The 27,443-nt window shown below is 38.9% G+C and overlaps 1 protein-coding gene across 2 annotated transcripts in view; it reads right to left on the bottom strand.

Moving 5' to 3' along the window:
* Positions 1–3,924: 3,924 nt before the first annotated feature.
* The window catches only part of LRFN2 (leucine rich repeat and fibronectin type III domain containing 2), a 146,593-nt gene continuing 123,074 nt past the window's right edge, over positions 3,925–27,443 (bottom strand). For both annotated transcript variants that reach the window (XM_015857544.2, XM_015857545.2), the window contains one exon: positions 3,925–5,251. In XM_015857544.2, coding sequence (XP_015713030.1) covers positions 4,333–5,251 — 919 coding nt within the window. In that variant the 3' untranslated portion in view covers positions 3,925–4,332. The remainder of the gene's footprint in view (positions 5,252–27,443) is intronic.

Raw genomic sequence — 27,443 nt, 5'->3', positions numbered from 1 at the left:
GGAATTATTCATTGGCTTCCAGGTTCAAAAGTGTTTAAATCATTGCTGCATTTACCACACTCACTCAGACACCTGCAAGAGCTCTTTTTGGTCATATGTCTTTGCAACCCTTTCCTAGGTGGAGTGTGCGAATGAAACAAGCAGTCACTTGGATCACTGTTATCTTCTGTTTCCAGAGCAAATCAATCTCATGGGGTGGGATGTGAAGAACTTTAGCTGAGGAAATGGTAAAACCTTTCAATCTTGCATTATGTAAAGCCAAGATACTTTTCATTTCTTTGTTGTTATGCATTGATTCTTGAATGAATTAGTCAAAATTGTAGCCAGGAATAGGCTACCCCAAAGGGGAAGGGAAAAGCATATCAACTGCTGTCATGTAGAGCTAGCAGTCAGAAACGACATTTGAAACAAGAAATACAGTCCAAGTCATGAAATTTGTGAGGAGGACACAAATGGTAAATAAATAATATGGTCTGCTTTGCTATAGTTCCATACATAGACAGACAGACACATACACACACATAGATTTTCATGTTCAAATTGATCATTTGGTTCCTAGCAAATGCCATGTCACATACACTCTACCTCATCATGAGGTTCAGAAATTTCTATTTTGTCATCTTTTTTAATAGTCTCCAAGAGAGATTCAGTCTTGCTGTTGGTTTGGGTTTGTTTTGTTGTTGGCTTTTTTTTTTTTTTCCCAGCATTAACTGTGAGCAGATTTTCACAGTGGAATCACATTTTGATATATCAAAATTAGAATAACAGTTTATGTCACCACGATACTAGCAGCTCAGCTCCTCAGCCAGGTATGGAAAACATATATTGTGCTCAGAAAAGTGAGTATATGTATATAATTTTACTAGCCACTGATGTGTAGTTGCCCTCAGAAATGAAGCAAGAAATAATCTCTACCATACAACAGCAATTTGGAGAAATAATCAAATCCAGATTTGATACTGAAGAAGATGCACCGGTGAAAACTGAGGCAAATATACAGGCTGGCAGAGCTTGATAAGAATGTGAGGGGGAGGAACTTGGTGGTCACACTCCTGCATCAGCAAATAAGTAATTGTTACAGGATATAACCAAAAAGACAGCACTTTTTTTGGCAGTGCTGAAGCACTCAAATTTGTACAGGGGAAGCTGCAGGATGATTTCAGAAGATTTGATGGCTGTGAGAGGAGGGCTATGGCTGGTGGCATGCAGACAGTGTTGTCCCATTCAGGTGCCAAGGCATTGGCACCATCACGCCAGTTTGGTTCCAGCGTTCTCTCAGGGCTGTTCACTTGCTGATTTGTTGTGTCTCCCTGCCTCATGTACAAGTTCCTTGGTTGTCTTCATCCCAAATGCTGTGAGTTCCAAAGGGAACAACTGTTGGGCATTCATTTCATTTTGTTCACAACATGCAAATATGCTGATGTGGATCAAGCCTCATTTATTAAAGCTAAATGAATTGAAATCATGATTAACAGTAATAAATACAGCTGTTTGATCGTGCACTTTATTACCTGGGTTCTTTGGCAGCTATCCATTATTTTAAAGCAGCATCTGTTGACATACTCTAATTCTGTGTGAGAAAGTGAAATAGATGTTTTGCTTTTTAAAAAAGAGTGTATGATACTGCTTTAGAAAATTAACGACTGCATATGCTACTAATCTTGATGATGAGCTCAACAGCTAAATTAAAAAAAACCCAAACATCATGGCCAAAGGGAAGCAGCATCATGATAAACTGTAGTTGAACTGCACCACAGTGTAATAAGGAAAAGAAAATCAATACATGAACCTCTTTAAGAATCTTCAGTGCAACATAAATGTAAATGTCATTAATAGGATGCTGCCATCTGGACAGTTGGATGATGTAGATTCTGGCAACAGAGGTGCCATTCCTCTTGGAAAGCACAAGAAAATCAGACTTTGAAAGATGTTGCAAACAAAGTTTTACTGAATTTCTTTTGAATATATTAAAGTTGGCTATTAGGAAAAAGCTTGCAAAGCCATCAAAAAGACTTCTTCTTACTTCTTCATGTTTTGGATCAGGGTACTGTTCAAATACATTAGTGATATAGATCTGTACAAATGTGACCACAGGAAAAAAAAGGTGAGATACCCTTTTAAAAGATCTTTTCTCTAAAAAGCAGATTGTATTCCAAAAGAGTCTGTATTGTGGGATTCCTACCTTATATATGTAAAATCCTGAAGTCAAAGATAGTTTGCAGGAGAGAGAAAACAAACAAATATTTAAGACCACCACTTCTTATTTAGGTTTCGTAGGAGACCGCAGAACAGCAAATAAATGAAAAGCAGGTACTTTTCCCCAAGAATGTTTTTTACTGTACATTTTGTAGCAAAAAGAAAAAAAAGAAAAAAAAAAGAAAAAGAAAAAGAAAAAAAAAAGGAAAAAAATATTCTGATCACAGGGATGTCATTTCTAAAACTCCAAGTAGGAAACATGACAAATACAAGATCAAGTACACAGCCATGTCACAATATATCTCTGCACCTTTAAAAAAAATATACATAGAGGTTTTTTTTTCTTTCATGTGTTATTTGCTCTGTGCCCTGACCCTTTCCCCACATCTTTTACAAAATCATAGGAACTATGTGCAATTTCAGAATGGTTCCCAGCAGCTGATCATTGGCAGCCAACAAATTAATAAACAAGGACAGTTGCAGTAGCCACCAGAATGCTGGAAATCACAGTCAAGTCACCAAGGACAATAAAGTCACCGAGAACAGTGGGCCATGTACATTCCCAAAACCACAGCAATGCTCCCCAACAAGGAATCTGAGAATCAGTTTACAAGCCCTGAAGGGCTTAAGTTCTTAGCTAGCAAAGAGCTTAGGGTGAGGGACAGGGGTGTTTGGGTACTTGGGAAAGGCTTATTGTGTGCAGGGGACACATGGGAGACTCCCTGTCCCGTGACACCCAAATTTAACTCTTTCTATGTGGCTAATTGTGAACATATCCAATCCCTTGAAACACACGAAAACTTACATTTCATGTGATGCTAGTGGTACAGTCAAACTGTGTCATGGAGACTGTACAAAGAGCTTTTGTCACAATAGGGTTGAAAATTGTTTTCTTTGTCAGTTGAGCAGAGAGTGACAGTGTGACCTTTGCCAGAAGCAACTGGCATTCATAACGTAGATTGTTCATGGGAGATACTTTGGTTTTCCCTTTCTTTTTCCTTTACTATGAAATCTTGATAACTACTTTTTGCATCTTTGTTAGCAAAACCCCCAGAGATACCAATAGTTGCTGCAATCTGCCTTAAGCCCTGACAAGCAGACAATATGAAGAAGATGGAAGAAACAGGAGGATTTTTAAAAAACTTATCAGGCCCTGGATTTTAATTTTTCTAGGACATGAAGTGGTTCAATCAGAGGTGAGTTATACAGAACTTCAGAAATTTGACCTTTGTACGTATCCTCCTTTTCATTCAGGGGATTTAGCAGGAGACTGAAAACAAAACCAAAAATACATGGAAACAGACTTTCTGCTGGGAAAGAAAAGAAAAAAATCAACAGAAACCAGCCCAAAACAAAAGAGCCCAGAAGCACACACAAGGCAAAACTAAACAAAAAATCAGCAAATCCCAAACCAAAAGCCCACTCAACAGGTATTGTTATTTTCCCAGATGTCACAGTTAACACTACAAGATTAACAGTTTGCTTTAATCTGTCCCTGTGGATGCCTTGCCTGTGCATTTGAGAAAGTCGTTCACAACAATAACCAGATGCATCCTAGCACCAGTCTTACATCCACAAAAGTGCATTTCTGTGGATAAAACTAAGAGTTGCCCTTATAAAAGAAAAAAAAAAAAAAGAAAAAAAAAAAAAAGAAAAAAAAAAAAAAAAAAAAAAAAAAAAAAAAAAAAAAAAAAAAAAAAAAAAAAAAAAAAAAAAAAGAAAAAAAAAAAAAGAAAAAAAAAAAGAAAAAAGAAAGAAAAAAGAAAGAAAACCTTTAAAATTAAATTTATGCTCTTAAACCCCTTTTCATCCTCTTTGTTTAATCTTGTTTGACAGTTCACCAAGAATCTGAAAAACTTTTGGAAAGCAATGATAAATACAACAGTAAATTTCTTGAAACATTCACACATGTTTCAGCTGGGGACCAACAGGGATGGTGCCATATGTGCCTATTCACATTGCAAGACGTTCTTTCTCTTTTAGCACCCCAATTACTTATTTATTTACCTATCTTTTTAGCCAGTACAATTGAAAACCTTTCCTCCCCTCTCTTTCCAAATGCAGCAGCAGCATGCTACTGCAGCAAACCATGATTTATAACACACAAGTGGAGAAGATGGGGGGAGACACTGATATCTACACTGTGCTTTCCATTACCCATTCTGAACTCCCATAAGTCCCTTTTGCCCCTGTTAGGTCATTGTCATCATACTGTAAAAGCATGCCATTCACCGAGAGGCTCCTCTTTGTCCAAATGTTCGTTATCTTTTTTGGGTAGGTACAACACTGAGATGTAGCAAAGTCTCCCATGTCAAAAGAATGGCTACGTTTAGTTTTGCCCTCCAGAGGCAACATGAGGAGGCTGCGAAATTTGGACTCCGGCTGGCCCAGCAGTGGTTCTTTGTCCGAATGGCGGGCCGCCGTGGAAGTTCTGGAGTCTGTCGTCTCCTCCTTTTTCTGACATTTCAGTTCCAGGGAGGCAAAAGCTCCCATTAGACGATCAATGTTGTGTTTTGATCTGGATGGGGGCCTCCACTTACTGGACAATGTGCCCTGTTCACTCTGGAGGCTGTAGTTATCACAGTCGCGGCTATTCATAGAGCTGGAAGAAGAGGAGATGCTGCTTCTCACAGACCCAGAGTTAAACTCCATAAGTTCGTTTCTCACCACCACTTTGGGGTTGACTTGGGGCAGGACCCCGTTCTGAACCGGTTGTGCTCCATTTGTCTGTGAGTAGACATTGCTGACGCTGGACATCTTCCCCTGGGAGTTGTTGCAGACCTTGTAGCGGACCATGAGTATTACAATGAACACCAACAGAGTTGCCACAATGATGCCCCCAATTATCAGAATCATGGTCCCACCCAGGAAATGGCTGTGCATCGACTGGCACTGAGGGTAGTCTTCTTTGGTGAAGAATTGGGCACACCCCACAATATTGGTGGCAGTAAGAGTAGTGGCGGTGTCATCCCACATTGCCAGAACACAGAGGTCATAGCCTGTTCCAGAAACAAGGTTGTTTACAACAAAGGCTTTGTTTGTAGCAGGAATCATCCTTTAAGAAGAAAGGAAAAAAAAAAAAAAAAAAAAAAAGATAAAAGAAAAAATATGTTATTGAGGAAAACGAGAACAGTCATGGGAGCAGTGTGTGAGCTGTGAGCTGGCAGGGAGGAGTCAGAGCCATAAAGTTCAAACAAGCATTCAAACTTCCCCATTCTTGTGGGTCCAACAACCCAGTATTCAGGAATACAGAAGTTTTGAGGGCCATCTCTCAAACATACAATAAAGGGAGTAAGGAAAACAAAAGCAAACCAGTCTGCTCCTTTTCTTTTTTCCTTACACGTACCTGATCTAACTTAAATACCTTCAAACCTGAACACATAATTCATAATAATAATACATGCCTACAAAGAGTAGTTCTTTCTGAGTGTGCAAATGACCATTGCAGTGGTTAATTCTGAACCTGGCAGTCGTGACAGCACTTCATGGCTGCCTGAATATGTACTGTATAACTCTGGCAGGTTACTTACCTTGTGGAGACAAGAGGCTACATTTAGTTTTAATGTTCCTTGAGAATGCAGGGCAGGCAGCCTCTCCTACTTCAGAAAAAAAAGAAATATTGCCATTCCCAGTGGCTGAGAATAAAACCAGAGGTACCCCCTGCCTTTTTTTCTCTTAACTGCCACATAACAACAGGCATGAGGGAGAGAAAATAGGTGAAATTAGAAACAGTCCATTCTGACTTAGAGATGCAGATCTTTAGCACAGGCAACAACACGCAACACAGAGCAAGCTAGCACGAATGTAACTGGGATGGTAAGGCATGGCCGTAGGAAAAAGGCATACTCCTGGGAGTGCCAGGCTTTCCTAGCCTCAAACAACCTTCACAGACAGCACACATTACAACACTCCAGGGACCTCTCAGTGCATTGGGAGGGTACAGACCTGCATGGAGAAGCAGCATCAGGGCACTACAAAGGTGAACATCCGATCATTTTTGCATCTGTGTATTCCTGCACTTACACATTGCAACAGCCTGGCCACAGTCAAGGTTCTGTTTCCATTTTTAAAAGTAAGCAAACAAGCAAACAAAAAATTCTGCAGGTAAAAGTGATATCGATGAGAGACACTTGGAGGATAAACCTGGCAGATTTACTCAATGTTATATTTGAGATCCCTGTCACATTTACCATCATAATAGAGATGTTCTGCACAAACACAGATAACTATCCAGAATGAGGTGAGAGGACATAAAGCAGCCCTCTTGGAAAACACTGGGAGCAGTTGCTAAAATGGCTACTGATAGCTACAATGGCTGGTCTCAAATCATTTCTAATTGTCCTCTCCCTGTAGCTCTGACAGCAACACACTGCCACCAAAACAGCATGGGGCAATGCCTGCATACTGCTGAATTGTTCAAGGAACAGTTTTGTACCATCTTCAAAACTAAAATCCACAGACTGCCGCACTTATTGTTCCTGTGTGTTGCTGCATTTCTCCCTTCTGCCAGTTATTATAGTTCACCATAGCATTATCAGGCCTGGGAATGAGTGTAACAGTGGGGCACCTATTTCATCTATCTGTGTCTGACATATATTCTAACATTTTCCAGATGATCTGCAAGTGGGGACATACTTATTCATGGAAGGTCTGCTGCTGCTGGTCATAATGCCTCTGCACTTATTGTTAATGCAGACCCCTGCAACCGGCTGTTTTCTTCATCTCTCCCAGGTCCCACAGACTGAGGAGCTCGACTACAGGGGGATGTCATCTATCCCACACTTTGCTCTGCTCTATTCTCATTTGTCTTCCACAGATTTCTTACCATCCCTATCCTTCAAAGGGAATGTCTTATACACAAACCAAGAAAGATACACAGAATAAAAGAATCAATCTTCAATTACATGATCTTCAGGCTCATGAGCAGTTTCACAAATTGCTTCATCTCTCCTTCTGTATTACCCAGTGCTGTGGTCCACTTTCCTCTCTAACTGTTAGCTACATGCTTACAAAAAATCTGCAGGGCATAAGTCCTTCAAAAACTGTTTTGCTATGGGGCATCACTGCAAAGAAACAGCACTGTTAGCAGAAAGAATAGACAGCCCTGCAAAACTGAGTCTCAGTCTTGGGTCATAACTCACAAGAAACAGTGTTATAGCACCATCTGCTAGAGTGCTTCCTTCTGCTTTACACTGATTAAACACAGAGAGATCCTTTTATTCTCTCTGAGCAAACAGCAAACAAATGAGTTTACATAGCATATACACTTGCACATATCTTACACGAATAGTAGTATTTCAGCTTAACACTCCATGCTAATTTATATGAGTGAACACTAGTAATCTTTATCATTTACAACTTGTTTTCTTCATATCTGATTACACGCAAGCTTTCAAGGAAACGTAGCTACTTGGAACATTTCAAAGGGTGACAGTGAGTGATAGTGGCTGTGATGGAGCCAGTCCACGTGAAAAAAGAGCAGCAGTGAGGCCAAAACCAGGCCTAAAACATGGATAGGTTAGTTGCCTTGAAACTTGTCATAAAAGCTCATCTCAGCCTTTGAAAGAAATGGAATAACTTCTAAGATTAGTCAGTCCTGGGAGCTACAGCTGTGATAATATTGCTACTAATAATAGCTTTAGAAAAGAACATAGTTGTAATCCCAGTCATGGAAAAAGCAATCAACTCTCCATGTACATCTAAAATGAAGAACTCTGGATATTTCTGTAAATAAACTTCAAATGTTCTTGTAAAATGTTCAAATTAACATTATTGTAAGAGAACAGCTGAGCATAGGAGTAAGCACCAAATTTAAGTCTACTGAGTTAAGTAATCAATATCAGACAGTTTCCAAGCTTGTAGGGAAGATCTCATTTTCATGAAACTGCCAAATTGAGAAAGTATTTTGGTATTCTTTCTGTGCTTTACCTGGCCCTTCTCAGTCAGCTTTGATGGATGACACGTCTTAACATTCCCCACACCTCAAATGCATACAGACACATTTTCACCCTGGGATACTGATGATCATTTGATTGTCCAGAGCAGGGTAGCTGCAAGACGCCACTTCAGTATATGCTTTGCTGCATGACAAGCTGCACTCTTTGTGGCTCCTGTACACATCCAGCACTGTTAGTCACGGATCATCATGCCCAGCAGTTGGGACTCAATAGCCAGGAGCTGCTACAAAAACAGAAGGGCTCTTTAAATCTGTGGCCCAGCAGAGCTGCTGAAAGGCTTTGCTCAATCAACTCCGGGAAACTAAACACAGAAAGTTGGTTTCAGGTATTCTATTGCCTGGCTTTCCAGAGGACATAAAAAACAGCTTTATATCTTGAGGCAATGAGCTTGATATTGTCCACCATCTCTGTGGGACAGTGCAATCTTGCAGAACTGCTTCTTATCACAGAGTGGGAGTAAAGATCTATCTTAGATATTACCCTTTCTTCAGGGGGGAAAAATAAATAACTGCTGAGCAACTGCAAGAGGAAATCAACTAGAAAACTCCTGCTTAATTCTAAATTAACACTAAGTTTTTATAGGTTTACAGTTTAAGAAGGCCAAAAATACTGAGGCCTGGGAAAGCAGTGTACTTAACTGTGTTAACAGTGTACGTGGAGGGACATAATAACAGTTCCCAGGAGAGGATCTAAAACCAACAAGCTTTGGATAGAGGATCCACTTAACAAAGAGCATTTAAAATCTAATTGAAAGGAGAAATTTGGAAATACTTTCTCCTTATGAAATTTCACTGTTTAGACTCATAAGACAGTAATTTCCATTTTTCTCCTACAGTTTCCTTCCTTTGTGGTGGGAGCAGCACAAAATCTGTCTTTTAAGGTAGATTCTGAATCATACTATTGAAGTAGACACACTACATAAGTAAGACTTATGTCTTACTTTCTGAAAGCACCAGATTGAGACCACCACAAAAGAAGCACAGTGTTACCACCTTCTCTGCATTCAGCCTTACTTTATACCATTGCTAAAAAGTCCTTATTGTGCCCTTTAAATAAATTTATGATTATTCCCTTTAATGTGTGGTGATATTAAGAAAATCCAAAAATAAATGACTTACAGATGCTTGAGAAAAGGAGTTGCTGCAAACTTCACTCATAATCCCAGATCTGAGTGAGCACTGAAGCTTGCAGGCAATGAACTGGTCCGAGAAGTTAAAGAGATCTGTGTTTTATTCTCTACTTTATCACTTACATTGATAACAGGCTCTACTTTATCAGAAACTTTCAGTTCCTGAGAAACCATTTTGCTGTACTGCAAATCTCTTCATTTATAAAATGGGGATAATGCCAGCAATCTACTTTCAAAAGAAGCCTGTAGTGTATGGGAGGAAATTAGCAGATATTATGATTACACTGTAATACACAAATGGATTCTTTTCTTCTTTGTAGCACTGGGGATTAGCAGCGAACTGCTGGTTAATACTGTGGCTATGCAAAACAGAGAAATTAGAGTAAAAACAGATTAGGCTAATTGGCCAGGCAATTCCATTCCTTTTCTCCATCCACTAGTGTTGTGATACCATCTAGTTTTAGCCTGAAACCGCTTCAGTCACAGACATTGCAGATAGACAAGGCAGCTCCTTTGAGGAGAAATTTGCAACTCCCAAGACTCAGTTTTATTCTGACCTGCTAGACTACACTGCTTTTCTTGAAGTCCTATTTTTGTATTCTCTGGGGCTTTTCATTATCTGCACTGCAATACAATTCATCCTTTTTGTTTCAACTGAATAGTAGGCATTTGAAAGGGAATGTCATGTGAATTAGCTTAGAAACAAACTTGCTGGGCCTAAGCTGCTTGATCCAACCTCTTCCTGCATGATTTTACCTCCACAAGTCATGCACCATATATCTGAACACAGATATTCCAGGACAGATAGCTCACAAGGAATGGTTCATGTTTCTGCTGGCACATTCTATCTGCCTTCAGCATAGCTCCAGAAAGCTGCACATTCACAATTATTCTTGGAATATTTTAACACCCGATCAATGCTTTAAAAATCATTCCAGCAATCACATCAAGACTTTGGCAGTATAAATAAGAAATGTTTCTGTAAACTCATTAATTTGCCAAGATAACTGTGACCCATACACTAATTATGAAGTAACTGCAGTGCTTAACATTGTCACTGTGCTCTGCAAGTCTGTAATGAAGAAGGAAGTAGGGAGAGGAAGAGAGGTGGCAAGTGAAATAGCTAGGGTCCTCTAAAGTCTTATCTTAGGAAGCTTTGAAGCTAACTTTGTGTACTTAAAGTTCCTTAAACAAAGAACTTTTTTCTTATTTACATAAGAAGTGCAAAATACTGCTTTGATTACTCACAGAACAAGAAATTGATCCAGAAAACGCTAATATCAGAATCTGATTTTCATTAGCAAAGATCTTTCAGCAAAACAAAAGCAATCAGAAAAATAGTAAGGTGAATTAGGAGAGGGGGAAGGAGAACAAATAGTGGACAGATGTTGAGAGGAAGACCTGAAGAATCTAAAAACAGTGAAATTTCACATGTGACTAATTACTGGGAGGACAGAGCAATTAGTTGACAAATATGGATTGCACAACTGGTGCTTTTTTAGTGATTTTCTTGAAGGTTTAATATATGTACTGTTGTCGTTTTTGCTGTGCTCTTTTTTCCACCTGAAAGCCCCTACATCTGGCATTATGGAATGAATGAAGGGCCTAAAATCTTGTTAAAAATTAATCAAGCCAACAGTGAAGATTGAGTTATAACCCTTATAGATGCAAAACTAAAACTTTTTAAAAACAGCCTTTCCTCCTAAGGCCTCAGGAACCAGGAAACAAATACAGAGAACCAATCACATTATGGTGTGAAATGTCACAGTCATTTGTACCTGATTCAACATTTTTGAATCTAAGAATATGAGAAAGACTGAGGCCTACTGTGACCTGCATCTAGAAAAAGAATGATAGCTGCATCTGCTTTCTCCCGGTGTCTTGGGAAAAAGATAGTTGTTAGTATGAGGGATGTAATTTCTCTGTCAACCATGTCAACAGAAGAAAATGTCAGATAATTCCAGAAGGTAGCCACACTTATTCAGTAAACACTACCTCAACCCAGCATGAAAAAAATTCTTGCATTTTTTATTTTATTGGTTTTTGTTTTTGTGAGGGGGTGTGGGGGTGGTTATAACATGCACTCTTAATTTTTCTTTCAGGCAGAGTGTTTATTATTAAGCACAAATCCCTACTTGCTTTTATGAATCTTGTCTCTTCATCACTTGTGCATCCGGCTGCCCATCAGAGAATGTGGCTTGTCAAATGATACACGTAGTATGCATTATTTCATTATTATTTCCTAATTTCATTATGCTTTTTATCTGCTCATTTGGAAAAGTGAGATAGTGAAGACAGAGCCAAAAGCATTAGATAAGTCTGTCATGAGATGTTGAGCCAGGGAGATACCAATAATGAATATGCTCCCTGTGCTACAGAGAGCAAAGTAAGAAAGGGGAAAAAAGAAAAAAGAAAAATGAACAAACAAACAACAACAAAAATGCATTAAACTTCTAGCTCAAAGAATATACATTTCTGGTGAGGTCTGAAATGTTGCTGAACATTGTATCCTGAGGATGTATGGAAGTCATTCAACAGATGACAGAGGAACTTCCTGCACAAGGCTGAGGAAGGAGCCTTGAGGTACAAGGCAGTCTGCTCCCCTCCACTAACTATTACTCTAAGATAATATGATTATTTCCTTATTATTCCCAGGCAACTTCTTGCATATAATAGAGATCTACAAGCAGGCAGAATTCATGAGGGTGAATAAAGGCCACCAGACCACACATCATGGCTTACAGTGCCTCACAGGGAGTAGAAGGGCAGTGCTGAGCTCTGCTGTCTGACAACAGCATCAGGGCCCAAGGGAACAACAGCATGGAGCTGTGTCAGGGGATGGTCAGGTGCAGGGTTGGGAAAGGGTCTGTTCCAGAAGGTAGTGGGTATGGCACAGGCTATCCAGGGCAATGGGCATGACCCTGAGCTGCCGGAGTTCAGGAAGCGTTTGGGCAGTGCTCTCAGGCACAGGGTTTGGATGCTGGGTGGTGCGGTGTGAAGCCAGAAGTTGGACCTGTCCTTGTAGGTCCCTTCTATGATTCTATAGAATCCCCCTGTTATGCCCTGACCAAATAAGTCATTGAGTTTGGTCCTCTAGGTTCAAGTTACTGTACTGTAAAACCTTGCTCCTTAATGTTGGTATAGTGGAACAAAATGAGACTTTTAAGCTACTTGTTCTAAACTATCATTTCTTTCATATAGGTGTGACAAGAGCAGACATTTAGTGCCCTTACCATTAACGTTCATCTTCTAAGAAACTAGAGACATACCCCAGGAACATCTGACAGTACAAAAGATAAATCCAGTCACACCCAAGTATTCAATTGCAGATAAAGCACCTTTCACCTCAACATGTCTGGGATATTAACTGCATTAGAAAAAGAAATCCTCACATTAATTCAAATGCAACTAAAACATATTTAAGCTCATTATCAGAGCAATTGAAAGCCTGCACAGTATTTCTGTTAGTAAATGTGAAACTGAAGTATTTATGGAAACGACATATAGCCATAAATTCATTCTTTATTGTGTTAATACAGAGCTATCATAATTCACAGCAATGTTTCAAAAAGCCAGACTTTAAATTAGAGATTCATAAATATATATATACAAAGTCACCAGACGGCTCTATGATAATCACAACACCAGTGCAACTAAGGATGGGAAGAGGTAAGAGTTATTCATGGAAGGGGCATTCAAGCTTTCAAGCAGAGTGTGGCAACTGGGAATCCATCCCCTTTTCCTATAAGAGTTTGTGTGAGCTGAGCTGAAGGGGAGGAGAGGGATTTTCAGTGACTTCTTTCTTGTTTACTATGCAGAGAACCTATGCTGGGCTGCAACTCATGTGTCCTGCAGAATCTCTGTGTCTTACAGTACAAGCAAATTTTATTTCTGGAAGGTTATGCTGGAATGGCAAAAATGCCACATACTTCTCAAAGTCCTGCTCTTGTGTTCTTTGTAATTGGCTGATCAAAGCAAACAGCAACATGCTGTTTCAGGCTGTTCTGTCACAAAATCTGTGCTCTAGCCAGAGAAATGTGGTACAGCTCATAGCCAACAGGACAATTCTAACCATTCCAGTCAACTGAAAGAGTCTCAAAGTGTGAACTGGAGGGCTCACCATAATATTAGTCCACAAACAGATTGTCGTTTTATACTGAAAATTTGTTTCAACATCTTTTTGAGACACAGTTTAATCATATATCATTTAAGTTTTGCCACAAAATTCCCTGCTAACATTTCTGTGACTAAACTTATGATTAAACTCAAGAGACTGGAAATGATCACCTCCCAGAATCTCCAGTCTCTCTCTCAGTGGGAAATTGAAAACAAACAAACAAACAAAAAACAAAACAACAACAACAATAAAAGCAGCTACATTTGCTATTTAACAAATCTATAATTCTAATCTATATTTATCTATATTATATATCCATATTAATCTGTATTCTAATCTATAATTAGCTAAATCTACTCAGAAAGATACAGCCAGATTATATCTGTATTTGGATAGGACATAGGCACAGTTTTGAAACATTGAAAGAGCATTATTTGAAGAGATTTTAATCATCACAAGCTGCTTGAAAAGCAGGAAGAGAATGCAGGAAAACTGAAGACTGAGGATCCAAGCATCTAATCACTCAGCAAACAATGAAATGTATTTTTTCAATAGAAACTGGACACGGTGGAATTGCTTGATTCCAGTAAATTATATATTAAAAAACCAAAAAGAATGAAGAACAACAGAGAAAAGTTTGAGTAACAAACATTTTATGCCAGCCACTAAGATTTTAGTTACGGAGTTAGAAGAAAGCCTTTTGTGATGAAATTTTCAATGAAACATGTACCAGTGGATAAGGTAAAAAAGAACCAAGACAATTCAGAATGACTTTTGCAATAACATAAGGAAAATAAACAAATAAATAAATAAATAAATAAGCTTTTTTTAAATTGTAAAAGGAAAATAGAGTACAAAAGTCACTAATGGTCAAAAGTATTGTCTCCTATGTAATAAGTAAATAAATAAATAAATAAATAGAAAAGCATAGGTATATACTGAAAATCTGAAACAGAGGTTTGATATTGTGCCAGTTTCTGGCTATTGCACATAAAGCAAAGGTAAAGGAAGGCTAGAAGACAAGATAGGCTAGAGAGGCATGGAGATATTGAATTTAGGAATTTTCTACAAAAGACAAGAATACCGTTGTATCCTTTGAGTTTGTGATGCCAAAATTAGATAAAAGCATTTCTTTGCAAGAAGAGATACCGTGCTTTCTTTAAAACTGAGCCTGGGCCAAAAGCGGAATGTGAGAAGTGTGGCAAATACATTACTGAAATGGGAAGTAAAATCCATCAAGTCAGAAATCAAGATTTCATTTGGGATGATTCCAGTATGAAGAAAAGGAGAAGTCAATGAAAGATTCCAATAATCTTAGCAGTGCGTTCACCCCTTGAAATAAGCTTTTCTGCTTAAGGGTCACAGGTAAGTGTCACAGATTTTTAGTACATGAACTAAATGTACTAAAAAGTAATCTAGTAGTGTTGCTTCCATGTTACAATTGAGGCACAGAAAACGGAGAGAAAACAACATGGGTCATTTGATAGGCTATTGGCATGACTCAAAATGAATGTTAGCAGTCCAGAATCCCAGGCTGTGCATCACAATTGTGAATCCATTGCAAAGACGTAAGCTTGAACAGTTGTTACAGGATCACGTTCTTACAGGTATACACATACTTCTGCAAGTAGATATTTCTCATTCATAGAAACTACCCAGAGGATTTGGAAGTACTTAGAAAGGAAATAAATGCTTATATTAAGGAAGATGATCTTAAAAGAGATAAAAGTTTACAAATAGTCTTCTGGTCAAATGTGATATCTTTATTTCAGAGAATCACAATTAATCTGTTGAGGGTTTGAGGGTGTAACATTAAGGAAAGACTAGAATTTCTTCAAGTTCTCCAACTGTCATGAAGTTTTACAGGATCCCTAAGATGTAGTCATTTACAGCTTAAGTTGTGCAGTTTTGATAAATATGGTTTTAGGATCAACTGGACCAAGACAGCAAACAGCTGCTTGACACATAAATAAGTTTTTACAAGAAAACTCACTAGAAAAAAAAATGCTAAGTATGCCATTAGACTATTTATATAGCTATATGCAGATCTATAATCATAATTACTCATTTGCAGTGACTGATTACTAGTCATCATATCTGAAGGTTTTTGCAGGCACAAATATTTCATTATCCACTACTAGAATTAAAGTCAAAGGAGCTTCTATACATTACAGGCCTCCTTTTGAAGTCACTACTGATATGAGAAAAGAGCTGAATAATTTCACTGACAAAAAACAAGTTTGAATACATCAGAATCAAATGTGTAAGAACTCCACATATTGTTGAAAATGAAATGGAATTATGGATTTTTTTGTTTTTGTTTTTAATCTTTCCTTGAAAAACTTCTATAGCAGTGAGTAATGAAGGAAGAGATTAACAGATTTCTCTGCTCTGTATTTTTTCAGCTGCAAAGCTTGCAAAAAAAAAGGCTTCTTCACTCTTCTGATTTTACAGAGGTTCTCTGAGGTCCATTGCTGTAAAATCTGCAAAACTCCTTCTGTAAACTCCAGATAGTGTAAGTAGGTAGGATGTGCAAAAGAATGACCCTGAGAGCTTAAAAAAGAAAAAAGAGAGAAAGTATTAAGTAGCAACAAAATCTCAGTGTGACCCCTCCAAAACTATTCCTAGAATAGAGAGGAGTATACTCTAAGAAAATGATTACATAGAAATGTAAGATTCACAGCTTCTCAGCACATCCAGCATTGTGTTTTAGGGTACATTAGTTCCATGCACACACTTTTTGTGAGCGTTATCAGTATGAATAGCTCATGTAATCTTTCAGAGTAAAATTGAGCACATCCTTCTTTAAGAGCTACAGTGCTGAAAAGGTTCATTACCTCTGCAGTCAAGAAGGAATGACCTTCTGTTGCCCTTACTAAAGCATTTTCTGTTTGTTTGCTTTTTTTTCTCAACAAACAATCACTCCAGAAGAATCAGAGTGCAGCTCAGAATGTGTGAGCAAGGAAACAAAGTAGACAGGGAATTTATTCTCTTGTGAAGGCTTATGAAGCTGTGCTCCACATATCAGGTCTGATTTTAGCTTTCCTGCAATGGGATGGGGTGGAAGAAATCCTCGTCTTGCCTCTTCACCAATTAATACACAGGTGCCTGGTTCTTAGTTCTCTGTATCATTACTGAGCCCTCTTTCTAGATCACATCTAGATAGTGCTTTCTGGACTCTGGCTACACAAGACGGGAAGATGTGGTCTGTTCCTTCCCCCAGGAGGTGTGTCAAAAGAAATAAAATGAAAATGGTCTCCTTTAAGACTGCTTGTTGTTCCAACAGTCACTGGAGACAGCTCAAACAGAACATATGCCTGTTTTGTTCCTGATGCTGTCCCAGTAGATCACATAGGTGTGAAAATTGTTTGTCCAAGTACTACAAAACTTTTTATCCATTTTAGGGTTCAGCATTATTTTCATACAAGATTTCTATTGTTAAGGCCTTTCCTGGACATGCACATGTTTTCTTTGAAGGTGTGTATTTGTGCTATGCCCCCATTCAGTAAGAAAGTTTATCCTAGACCTGACCTGGGAAACAATGTCCCTAATGTGACACAGCCACAAATTTGGTGTTTGGAAAGTGCTGTAAAGAAGATAGCTGTGGCACTGCAATAAGCCTGCAAGCCACTGTCTTTTACATAACCTGAGGAAGTTACTATCTAATGTGTCTCCTGGGCAGATTAAAATTAATTTATCACAACCAGCAGAAACCACAGAGAATGACAAATGATTCCCCACAATGCATGTATTTCTCTTTTTCACATTAGCATGACTGTAAGCACCGAGACAAACATAGAGTCTGGTCCTAAATTCCTGTGGCTATGCACCTAATGAAGGTATAATTCTGACTCACAGTGATTAAATTTTAGTGAAATATTAAAAGATGCTTAATTGGTTTTAGTGCCTCAGCAGTATAAAAGAATTAATTCTGTCATGAATAAACTTCATAACTGTGTTTCAGAAAATTAGTTACTTTTTAATGACCATGCTGGCAACTTTTTGCATCGCCTTGAAAAAGGAGAATGGATGAAAGTGTTCTTGTAACTATCAGTACAGTTCCTTTCTCAATAGTGTGAATACACTGTGGTCTACCACAAGTTTCACTTAGTTATTGTTTTCCCTTGTGCTCTCTGGTTTTTCCTATAGATACAGTCCAATTTATTCTTCTAAGTGACCCAGAACATTCATATTTGTGAATCCACTGTTGTTTGAGGATTTTGAGGATTGATTTTCTTTCTTTCTTTTTTTTTAAATCTCTTTTTTTCAACCTTGCTCTGGAGGAGTGAATCATTCTGCCCTCCCTCCGGCATGAAGACAATTGTGGTTGCTGCTCCCGAGCATATGGTGTAGCCTAAAAAGGGGCTACTTTGTAGGAGTATATCTGTACAGATTCCTTATCACATAGTCCTCCAAGGAAGAATTAGGAGGTGTGTTTTTTTCCTTCTCAAACTGCTCTAGTTTAATTTTTTTTTATTTTTCTTTTTGCCTACTGCTTTCCAACATGTTCATGATTCCTCGAGAGAGGAAAGCTCACTCCCATTACAGCTGGCCTTTTGTGTATTGCTCAGCAAACTTGGATCCATTCTACTGCCAGAAGCTAGTTGCATAAGCTGCAAAAGAAACCTACACAAGTTTTTCTTCTTTCTGACATCATTGTTATAGATTTATCTAGATTCTTTCCCCATAAGAATTAAATTCAGATTTGGGAGATTTTTGATGAAATTACGCCACAGTTTTTTGCCTCTGAAAGGAACAGACTACAATCACTTGAAAGATTTGCAGAGTTACAAATTCCTATGATGCTCTCAGTTTGAAAGAGTAGGTAGCATAAACTTTAATCTCATCTTCTCAGGAATTAAAATGTTTGTCCCCCTTAAGAACCTATAAACATCTTCACGGAGACCCACATGATGAAAGCAAAGGATCATTATTTCACAAGAATTCACTACAGTTTTATGCAAATAATTTTATATCTTCCAAATGTTTTAATCAATATTCAAGAGTGACTAGATAGAATAGTAAGAAATGGAAAAGCTCTGTAAAAGTCAAGAGAGAGCTATCCTGGATTGAGGTAATTCCTGCCTCTGTTCTTGTATATGAGACAATCCTAGACAAGTAGGTTCAGCTCCTAAGATGCTTCTATGCAATGACTGAAATAGATTTCAGGCTTGATAGAACAATTGCTACTGCAGTTGCCCACACATAAATTTACTCAAGCATAACCAAAGTGGATATAGCTATCAAACCTGAATGAAACACAGATCTCTTACCTAAGTGGAAACTACAAGCTTGGTGGTGGCTAGAGTCAGAAATACATCCTTTTTGGGGTGGAAGGACAAAAAGTTTAACATGTTTGCATTGTGACTCAGATAAGGGTGAACTGGAAATAAATAGGACAGCATGGCCATAAAAGTTGAAACAGAAAAGTACTGAGACAGGTCACCAAAGTAGCAACATGAAATGCTTGAACACTTTCTTCAGTCCATGGCAACTGAAGTATCTTACAGCTGTGCTTCTACTCACTATACCTGACTAGACCTATGTCACTGGACTGAGTCTATGATTGTTTCTCAAGAGAACTCTGATACTGCAGTCTGTCAGCTGCAGCCCTGCTAGCATTCCAGCACTTGAGAACTTGATGTTGACATGTCAGTAACACAAGCAGAAGCAGCAAAGACAATGAGAAATTACTCAAGTATCCTCTAATCATCCCAGACAACAACACACCAAAACAGACATATCTAGTCCATATTCCTTTCACAAATGACTTACAACACAGAAGGCAAGCTGGAAGGCAGAGAGATGTGTGTGCAGTGCTTAGAAGATCTTTGGATGTATTTGTCCAAGGAACTGGTTAGCTAAGAGCATCACCAGACTCACACAAGAAAGAATTAGACATTTTCATGTTTTCCCTCTCAGCTACAGCCCAAAGCAAAGGGTCATAATTGCTTCTTCTCAGTTCACTCTCAAGTACAAATATTCCATGCAAGCTGGTTCTCATAGAAACAAAATCTATTGAAAAGTATTACAGAGGAAGAGACTAGGAGAGGTTAATGGATCACAACTTAATTGCTTGGCCAGTGAATAAATGATACAGAGAGAGACTGATTCTGACATTTACATTCTACATGTGTGGATCTGTTAAGGTTTGGTAGGATCATTCCTATCAGAGTCCTCAACCAAAGCCTCTGAAATGATCAGCACTTGTTTTCATTAGCCTTACTTTCAGAACTGTAAGGAGAGGTCTGGTATTTGGAGACATCACTGACTGAAAGCTTGACAGCCTTCTACCACGTCATTTAAATACAGTCTGCTTAGTTCTCAAGGAAGGGGAGACCATGTGATATCTATTTTTTGATAAGGCCTAAGAAAATCCATTCAGCGTATGACTGCTATCACATAACTGTCAGTTAAAGTAATGAGTATTCATGCTCACAAAAGGTAAAGCAATTGAAATTTGTTGTAGCATTAGCATACGTAGAGGCACTGAGATTTACTCAACCTGCTAACTTTACCTGAAGACTTTGATTAACAGCTTATCTGCTTTTACATTCTTACTTTTATACGTGGCTGGATCACAAATGTTAAGAGCATTATGCATAGCTAGTCTGATCTTCTGGACAGCGGAGTCCAGCACAGGCTGGGGATTTTATCAGAGGATTCATTCACAGCACAGTGTTTTAATAGACACATTATCTTAAGGCTCTCTAAGGGAATGAGGAGTTGACAACACCACCTCCATTCACACCATAAGGTTAAAATGCCCCAGGTCATTTCCAGTTTGTATGTATAGGTCTTCCAAGAAATATAAAATGCAGTTCACTCATATGCATATGAAGCCAAACCAATACACAATAGATTTTGTGGTGAGAAGGATATTGTCTGCTCTATTTTAAGCCAATTTTTTAAAAAAATTTTTCTTTTGGAAGAGTGAGAGGATGGTATGGGGAGGGCTAAATGAAATTTGGAATAGAAAGAGTAATGCCATGGATGATGGATGGTCTGCTAATGGCCAACATGGCTAGCTAAATAGCCAGTGCTTCCTCATAAACTGGTTTAATTGGGCATGAGAAAGCCCAATTAGAAATAAGCAGCCTGCTCAATGCCAATATAAATATGAAGATAAGCATGTAGAAATTGTCTATGGAAAAATAGCGAGGATGATTGGTTGACACTGAAGAGAATGCAAAGACCACGGCAAAAGGAAGACTAAAACATTTCACATGGAAGAAGAGAAAGAAAGTGGTCCCAGGTATTTGAAACCAGTCTGGACTGTCCGCAGATGGGTCATTTGTTTTGATCCAAACTCTTTAAACATCCATGTGTTTGTGAAGTAATAATTAAAAACAAATAAATAAATAAATACTTTAAATTTAAAAATAATAATTTTAAAAAAAATAAATCCCAAAACCCAGACATAACGTCTGTTATCATCACTATTAAGAGTGACACAGAAAAAGATATTTATAAGCTTTAGCTGAAAAACAACATGAAAACAGTGTCTCTGCTGTTCAACGTGTTCATTGTAGTTTCTACAATATCACTCAGTGCTGATGTACTTCTATCACTTTGTTTTTCATAGTCTGTAGAGGATGCCATTATTATTCACCCTGAAGGTTTTGTGCAGTACATTTTCAATATTTTCATGATAAACTATTCTCAAAACTTTTTCATGTAGATGAAGTAAAAATGACCTTTATATTTTACTTTTCTTCATTCACGGTCAACAGCAGCTCTGTGATCTACTGACAGCAGCATAAGCTGCCAATGGAGGAAGGGATATCCCATTGCTGTCAGTGATTAATAGTTGCATTTCACTCTCCTCAGGGCCATAACTCAGTCAAGGCTTCAGCATTTGAGAATGATGGAACATCTCTGGAACAGATAAATCCATAAATCTCTCCAATCCAACAAAAAAAATGTCAGCTCTCTAGGAGTTTGTTCACAAGTCAGGCTGCAGTTTTCAGATTAATATGTGCATGTAACACAAGAGGGGGAAAAACAGGTCACCAGTAGGAAAAAAAAAAAAAAAGTAATTTAAGGCTTAGTAATTGTCACTTTCTATACTTCATTCACTGTTGTTCACTTTACAGGAGGAAAATGCGAGGCAGGTGGATATCACTTAGTGTCCACAGTATTTCAGTCTCCTGAAGTCTTTTCATTTGCTGTTGTGCTGGGAAGCACATTCTGAAGCACTGAACTTGTTCCAGAAGCATCTGCATAGTAATATCACATACCAGCCTTCAAAAGGACTGCCATGGGAGTGGTATACCAGCCATATCAGTCACAGTTGGCTTTAGCCACCAAAATATACCTTAACTAAGAGAAGAAATCGTGTCCCCATTCTACCCACACCAGGAGTCAGCCCTGCTATCCCAGGGCTATGGTAAGTCCAGCTAAGGGGTCCTGCTGAGACACAAGCCATAGGAAAGGCAAAAAGAACAGCTGTCACACCGCTCAGGCAGCTGTATCTGATGATGAAAACTGGGAGTGAGAGGGAGGGCAGCCTTTCTGATCAACACCTAAACTGGATGCTGAAGCTAGGTGGTACAGAAACCTCTCCCAGGGAGCCAGTGTGTTTGCATGGTGGTCAATAGCACTCAACCTCTTCATAAACAAAACAGTGTGAGTGAAATTGCCAGAATACTAAATGTGGAAACAATGAGTTGCACACCATGCTTCAAAGATTAACATGGAGCGGTGGAGATTGCCTCAGCATTTCCCAGCAAAGTCATCCATATTGGTGAGTTTTCTCTGTAAATAACCTTTTGAACATCTTTTACTATCTGTGTATCATTCCACCTTACATATAATCTTACTTCAAATTTGGTCTGAAAAATATCTACAATTTTTTGAGTTGTTCTACCTATAGGCACTTAGGATTAGCCACAGCTTAATGAAGAAAAGCTTAAATATTGCTTTGAACAGTCAGGCTCTTCAGAGGTCTGGTGCTTATCCAAATTTGAGTTAACAGCAGTGAAATTTCCATAGCTTCTGCAGATGCAAAAGAGGGCTGGAACCCTCCAAAAGAGTTGTTCTTCTGCTTTCATTCCTGGCCTGCTCTACAGCAAATGAAAGCACCTCATATTATTTCCTTGCTGATGTAGAGAAAATAATGAATTCTTAGAGGACTGTGTGTTATACCACCCTTAGAAGCAATATTGCATTTCTTATATCTGAGTCCTAATGGCCTTCACTTCTTAATAATCTCATGGTAGTTAGCCGTATGTAGATGATCACAGATACATATACTAGGACAGTCCCATGTTGGCTGACAAAACTATGTCTTAAGTATACACTAACCTACCTATTCTCAGTAAAATAATGATTAGTATAGAGTGAATCTCAAAACAATAGGGTGAGACAAGATAGCATAAGAATAAGCAGCCTGACAGATTGTAAAACACAATCCTAAGTCACTTATCTAATAGGGACTTTTCAATAACAAAAACAAGCAAACAAATGAACTCTGCACAGAAATGTTAAAAGTCATACCTGACATAATCACACTAATTAGCAAGAAGTCACACAAAATCAGATTGATAATTCTGAACAGAAAACAAAGCTGAAGAAATCTGTCTGATCATGGTTTAAATCACAAGTGGTAAAAGATGATCCAGTCCTGACATATGGCCTGTTGTGACTTACTAGCTTAGCTCTAATCAGATCTTGATTTCTAGCCAAAATTCATAGGATAACAAGATGAAAAGATGTAGAGCTTGTTTTAATCAAAGTTACATTTAGTTCATATCTGGAAAGGGGAAGAGGAGGAAAAATAAAGATTTGTTTCCCCACAGTATGTCCCTCTGCCTTCATATACCATTCATGTGCTCACAGATATCCCCCATTTTGGTATTGTGTTCTCCATCTTAAATTCTCTGCCTTTAGGTAAATGTTCTGCAGCTCTCCACATTTTGAGCTTTCACTAAAACATCGCGTATGAGACAGCACAGCTGGCAAATGGCAATGCATGTCACCTGTTAAGTTATGCAAAGGAAAGGTTTGCAAAGGAAAAAGACAAAATGTGTGCTCAGAATTAAGCCAAACAGGAAAAAGCGAGGGGCTTATTGTGTCACCTACATGCCAACCTTAGCGGGAAGGGTAGCAGTGGGGTAGAAATCTGCTGCTGGTTGGAGAACGGTTGAAAAGTGTGTTGGCTCCCTGGACGTGAATAGCAGCAGGAAATAGGCTCCTGTAGTTGTATATGGCAGAGTTGTTCAGTTTTTGCCCAGTAGAGGGATTCATTACTCACACCAAATCATCTTGTCGCTCAGGGAGCTTGTGGAAACTGCATTACTATCTTACACAAGTTTGATGTCTCTTGGACTGTGTGCTTAAAACTCATACACGCACTAACATTAGAAGCATCTCACAAAACCTTGGTATCCTGAGGGCAAAGCTGCTCAAATACCTCGATTGAAACATATTTTTAGCATTAAAATAGGAGTTTCTGCTATACACAGGTTTTTATTGTCTCCTGTTGGGAAGACTAAAATGGAAGCTGTAGCTGTGGTGAGCCTCAGTGCTCCTCTTCCCCTGGCATCTGTGAGGGGTGCTCTGCTTCCAGCCCTTGCTCTGCTCTTTCACTGCATCCTCGCCTCCTTTCCCACTCCCCCAAAAAAGATGCCATTCCCCTTCCTACATCCTGATCATCCCTTCACTGGGCTGAAAGAAGGGAGAACATGCAAGGAGGGAGAAACTCTGTGGTCAGAGGCCAGAGAGCAAAGTGAAAGCAACAATCCCCTTGACATAGCGTACATTTGGGGTGAGGATATTACTTCCAACACTTCAAAGAGATTAATAGCAACATTTCCACATTTCTGAATGAAACATTTTTTAAAGTTTTTTTTCCCCCCACATAAGCAAACAAAACAACTGTTATGGAGAATTTTCACCTTCATTCTTGACAGAAACAGATGTTGCAATATTGGAATTTCCCATGGGACAGATATTCCAGGGCTTGTTCAATTTTAAACATGACTAGAAAATAAAACTGAGTTGATGTATGGTTTACTTTTTCATAGCCACTGCAGAGATAGGTAGTTAGAGGGTGTGCTGTACCAATGTTGTGCACTGCTGCAGAAACTGTGAGACCAACTGGTGCTGATCTTGTTGGTTTTGTTTTTTTCCCCCCTTTTAAATTTGCTTCTTGTCCAACAGAAGGAAAAATCCACCACATTCTGATTCATACAGGCAGCAAAGGTTTGCTTTGTGTAAACTGAGGAAATCTCGTAAACTGAAATCTTTTAAAGAGTGGTAGGAAACAGATTATAACCTAGCTCAGACATATATGGTTTCACTGTTGGACACAAAGCTTGGCAAACATTAATCCAATCCTAGATGGCAGAGCTTGTGTGTTGGGAATCTGTCAGGAGGCTGGCCCCGTGATGACTACCAAAGCTCCCCAGCATTATGCAGCCATAAGGGCACAGCTGAAAGCTTGACTAGGTCCATAGTGAATGCAAGTTTCCAAAAGTTTTACCATGACTCTGCCACTGTTACTGTGACTACTCACATCCAGGTGGTGCCAAGAAAGAGAGAAGAGGAAGACTGTCTATAACACAACCCCAAATATGCACATTGAAAGCTGAAAGTCAGTAAAGTTTACTAAGACTTTGCACAATAATATTTTTTAGGGTCTCTAAATGGACAGGTATAGAAAAATTTGAAATAGATAAGTATGATCAGCCATCACCACTGCAGAGTTATGATGTTTTTGACAGGAAGCTGGATGAATTTTCTGGTGGTAGGCACCATTAGAAAACAAACAAACAATCCCACATGTGTAACAATTACATATGTTGCAGCCACACAAACAAGCATGCTATGTGCTTATAAGGATAAGGAGCAGCTCTTTTCAACAACTTCAGCTATTCCTTGTGTTTTTCACAGGGTACATAAATACAGATTTGATTCCATTCACCTCCAGGCCTGCATCTCAGTAAGGGCTTAAATACAGCTAGCAACAGAACCAAGATGTGTGTACTGATGAACTAACCCTACTAGGGAAAAGTGAAATTTTTTTTTTTTACTTTTGAGATTTAAAGGCCAAACTCAATAAGCTTGATGCTTGTTATATATATATATATATATATATGCTTTAAAGATGCTAATATAAAGGCTAAAATCACTTTTTGGGGAAGGAGGAAAGCTATATCACAGTTATTTTCTACACTAAAGCCAAAATACCAACCTTTGCAGGAATTTGTCTGCCTTTCTGCTACTCCCAGGAGCATGGCACCTCTGCCCACCAATGTGCCATTCCACTTTCTCCACATGAATTACCAGCATACTCATAAAACCTGATGTTATCAGGTTACCTGTGCTGCCGCACAATGAAATATGAAGAAAAATCTGGGAGAAAACATGAAATGAAGCTGCTAAAAAAATGACCAAATAAAAAGATTTACTCTGAAAAATACCCCAGCTTTGGCATAACTAGCTAATTAAGCCACAGCCGGTATAATTATCTACTTTTAGAGAGACTGGATGAGAAAAACAAAGCAGAAAGGTGAAACAAACAATATTGTGTTTTAGTGTGAAAAAAATAACCAAACCAAGCCAAACCACAACAAAGCAAAACAAAACAAAACCTTAGATGCTTCCATTAGAGAGTTTGTATAGCACAAGGTTTAGCTTCCTCTTCACCCCACTCCAGACTGGTGCTGTTCACCCTGAAATGGGACTTACTATCCCTATTGTTCAGATCTTCCCAGGCACAAATTCTGCTCATAGAGTTTATTCCATCCTCTCCCTTGCAAGCAGTCCTTCACCTCAAAAGGTCTTAGTATTGAAAGAGAAAGAATGTAAACATCTAGACATATTAGTCTTGTGTCCTTAGCATGCTCTGTCTCCCTAAGCAAACCACAAGTGCCAAGCATGCATGTGAGGTACTTGCGCACTGTTTTGTTCCAGCAAGGATACTGCAGCTTTACTAGGGCCACTGAGGATGCCACAGAGTTGCAAGAGAAGCAGGAGAGCATGCAAAAGAAGAGGCACAGAGAGTTGGGCCCATTTCACTCCTCCCTCCCCCATGCTATTGCCAATCCTTGGCAGCAGCACCAAATTCCTCCCCACAGCAGTCCTCTTCCCACAGAGGCAATGAGGGTGGGCACAAGGTATCATATGTCCTTGCCCTGGAGTAGCTAAACTAAAATTCTCTCTCCACATAAGTTGGCAGGCCTCAAACTCTCTTGGATGCTGCTGTCCCAACCTTGTTTTCAGTACAATGTGCTGGGAGGCTCAGAGCAAAGCAATCACTGCCAGGCATCTTTCTCATTCTGCAGCAGCCTTCTGGAGAAGAGACACAGACATCCCCACCCTCCCAGCACTGGCAGAAGGACTGACTCATCAAACCCAACTCTCTGAGGCAATCTGCCAGACGACAGAGCTGCTGGTGGGGTGCCTTGATGCTGTCAGCTATCCATATGTCTATTGGGCAGCTACTGCCTGTGCAATCCCTACTCAGAAAAATTCAGAGTGTGATTGGGTATGTCTACACATGAACCGATTACACAATCCAAGCCAATTAAATAAATAATTAGAAAAATAATGATTTAAAAAAAAAAGAAAAAAAAAGAAAAGAAAAGAAAAGAAAAGTTTATCATTGAACAAACAGCTCATCTAATTATTTTCTTGTCAAAATGAACTAAACTATGACATAGTAAATATATTACAAAATTGAAACCTGGGCAAATTCAAAATGATAGGAGTGGTGGGAGAAAGAGGATAGATGGGTGGATTCAGCACGAGTCAACACCTAGTGCTGGCTGCCTCAAACTGTTCATCTCTGCAAATAAACTGATCTGTAAACTAAGAGCAGCTGAGCAGAGGAGGGTTACAATGCAGCCTCATCATACAGGGAATTTCCAGCCACCCCAAAGCAGAGCAGTGGGTAAGAATTTTTCCATCAGAGGCACCAGGTTAGGTGTGCTTCTCTCCTTCTTGCCCAGCACTCACATAGCCCACTTCGTTGCTCTGGCACAGAATTGATCTTGCTTCCATTCTACAACAAGCTCTGCCAAAGGCTAAAGCCAATTCC

This window comes from Coturnix japonica, chromosome 3, assembly GCF_001577835.2.
Source record: "Coturnix japonica isolate 7356 chromosome 3, Coturnix japonica 2.1, whole genome shotgun sequence".
NCBI classification, from domain to species: Eukaryota; Metazoa; Chordata; class Aves; order Galliformes; family Phasianidae; genus Coturnix; species Coturnix japonica.
The sequence above is the reverse complement of the archived record's forward strand: the minus strand, read 5'-3'. Positions and strand labels throughout refer to the sequence as shown.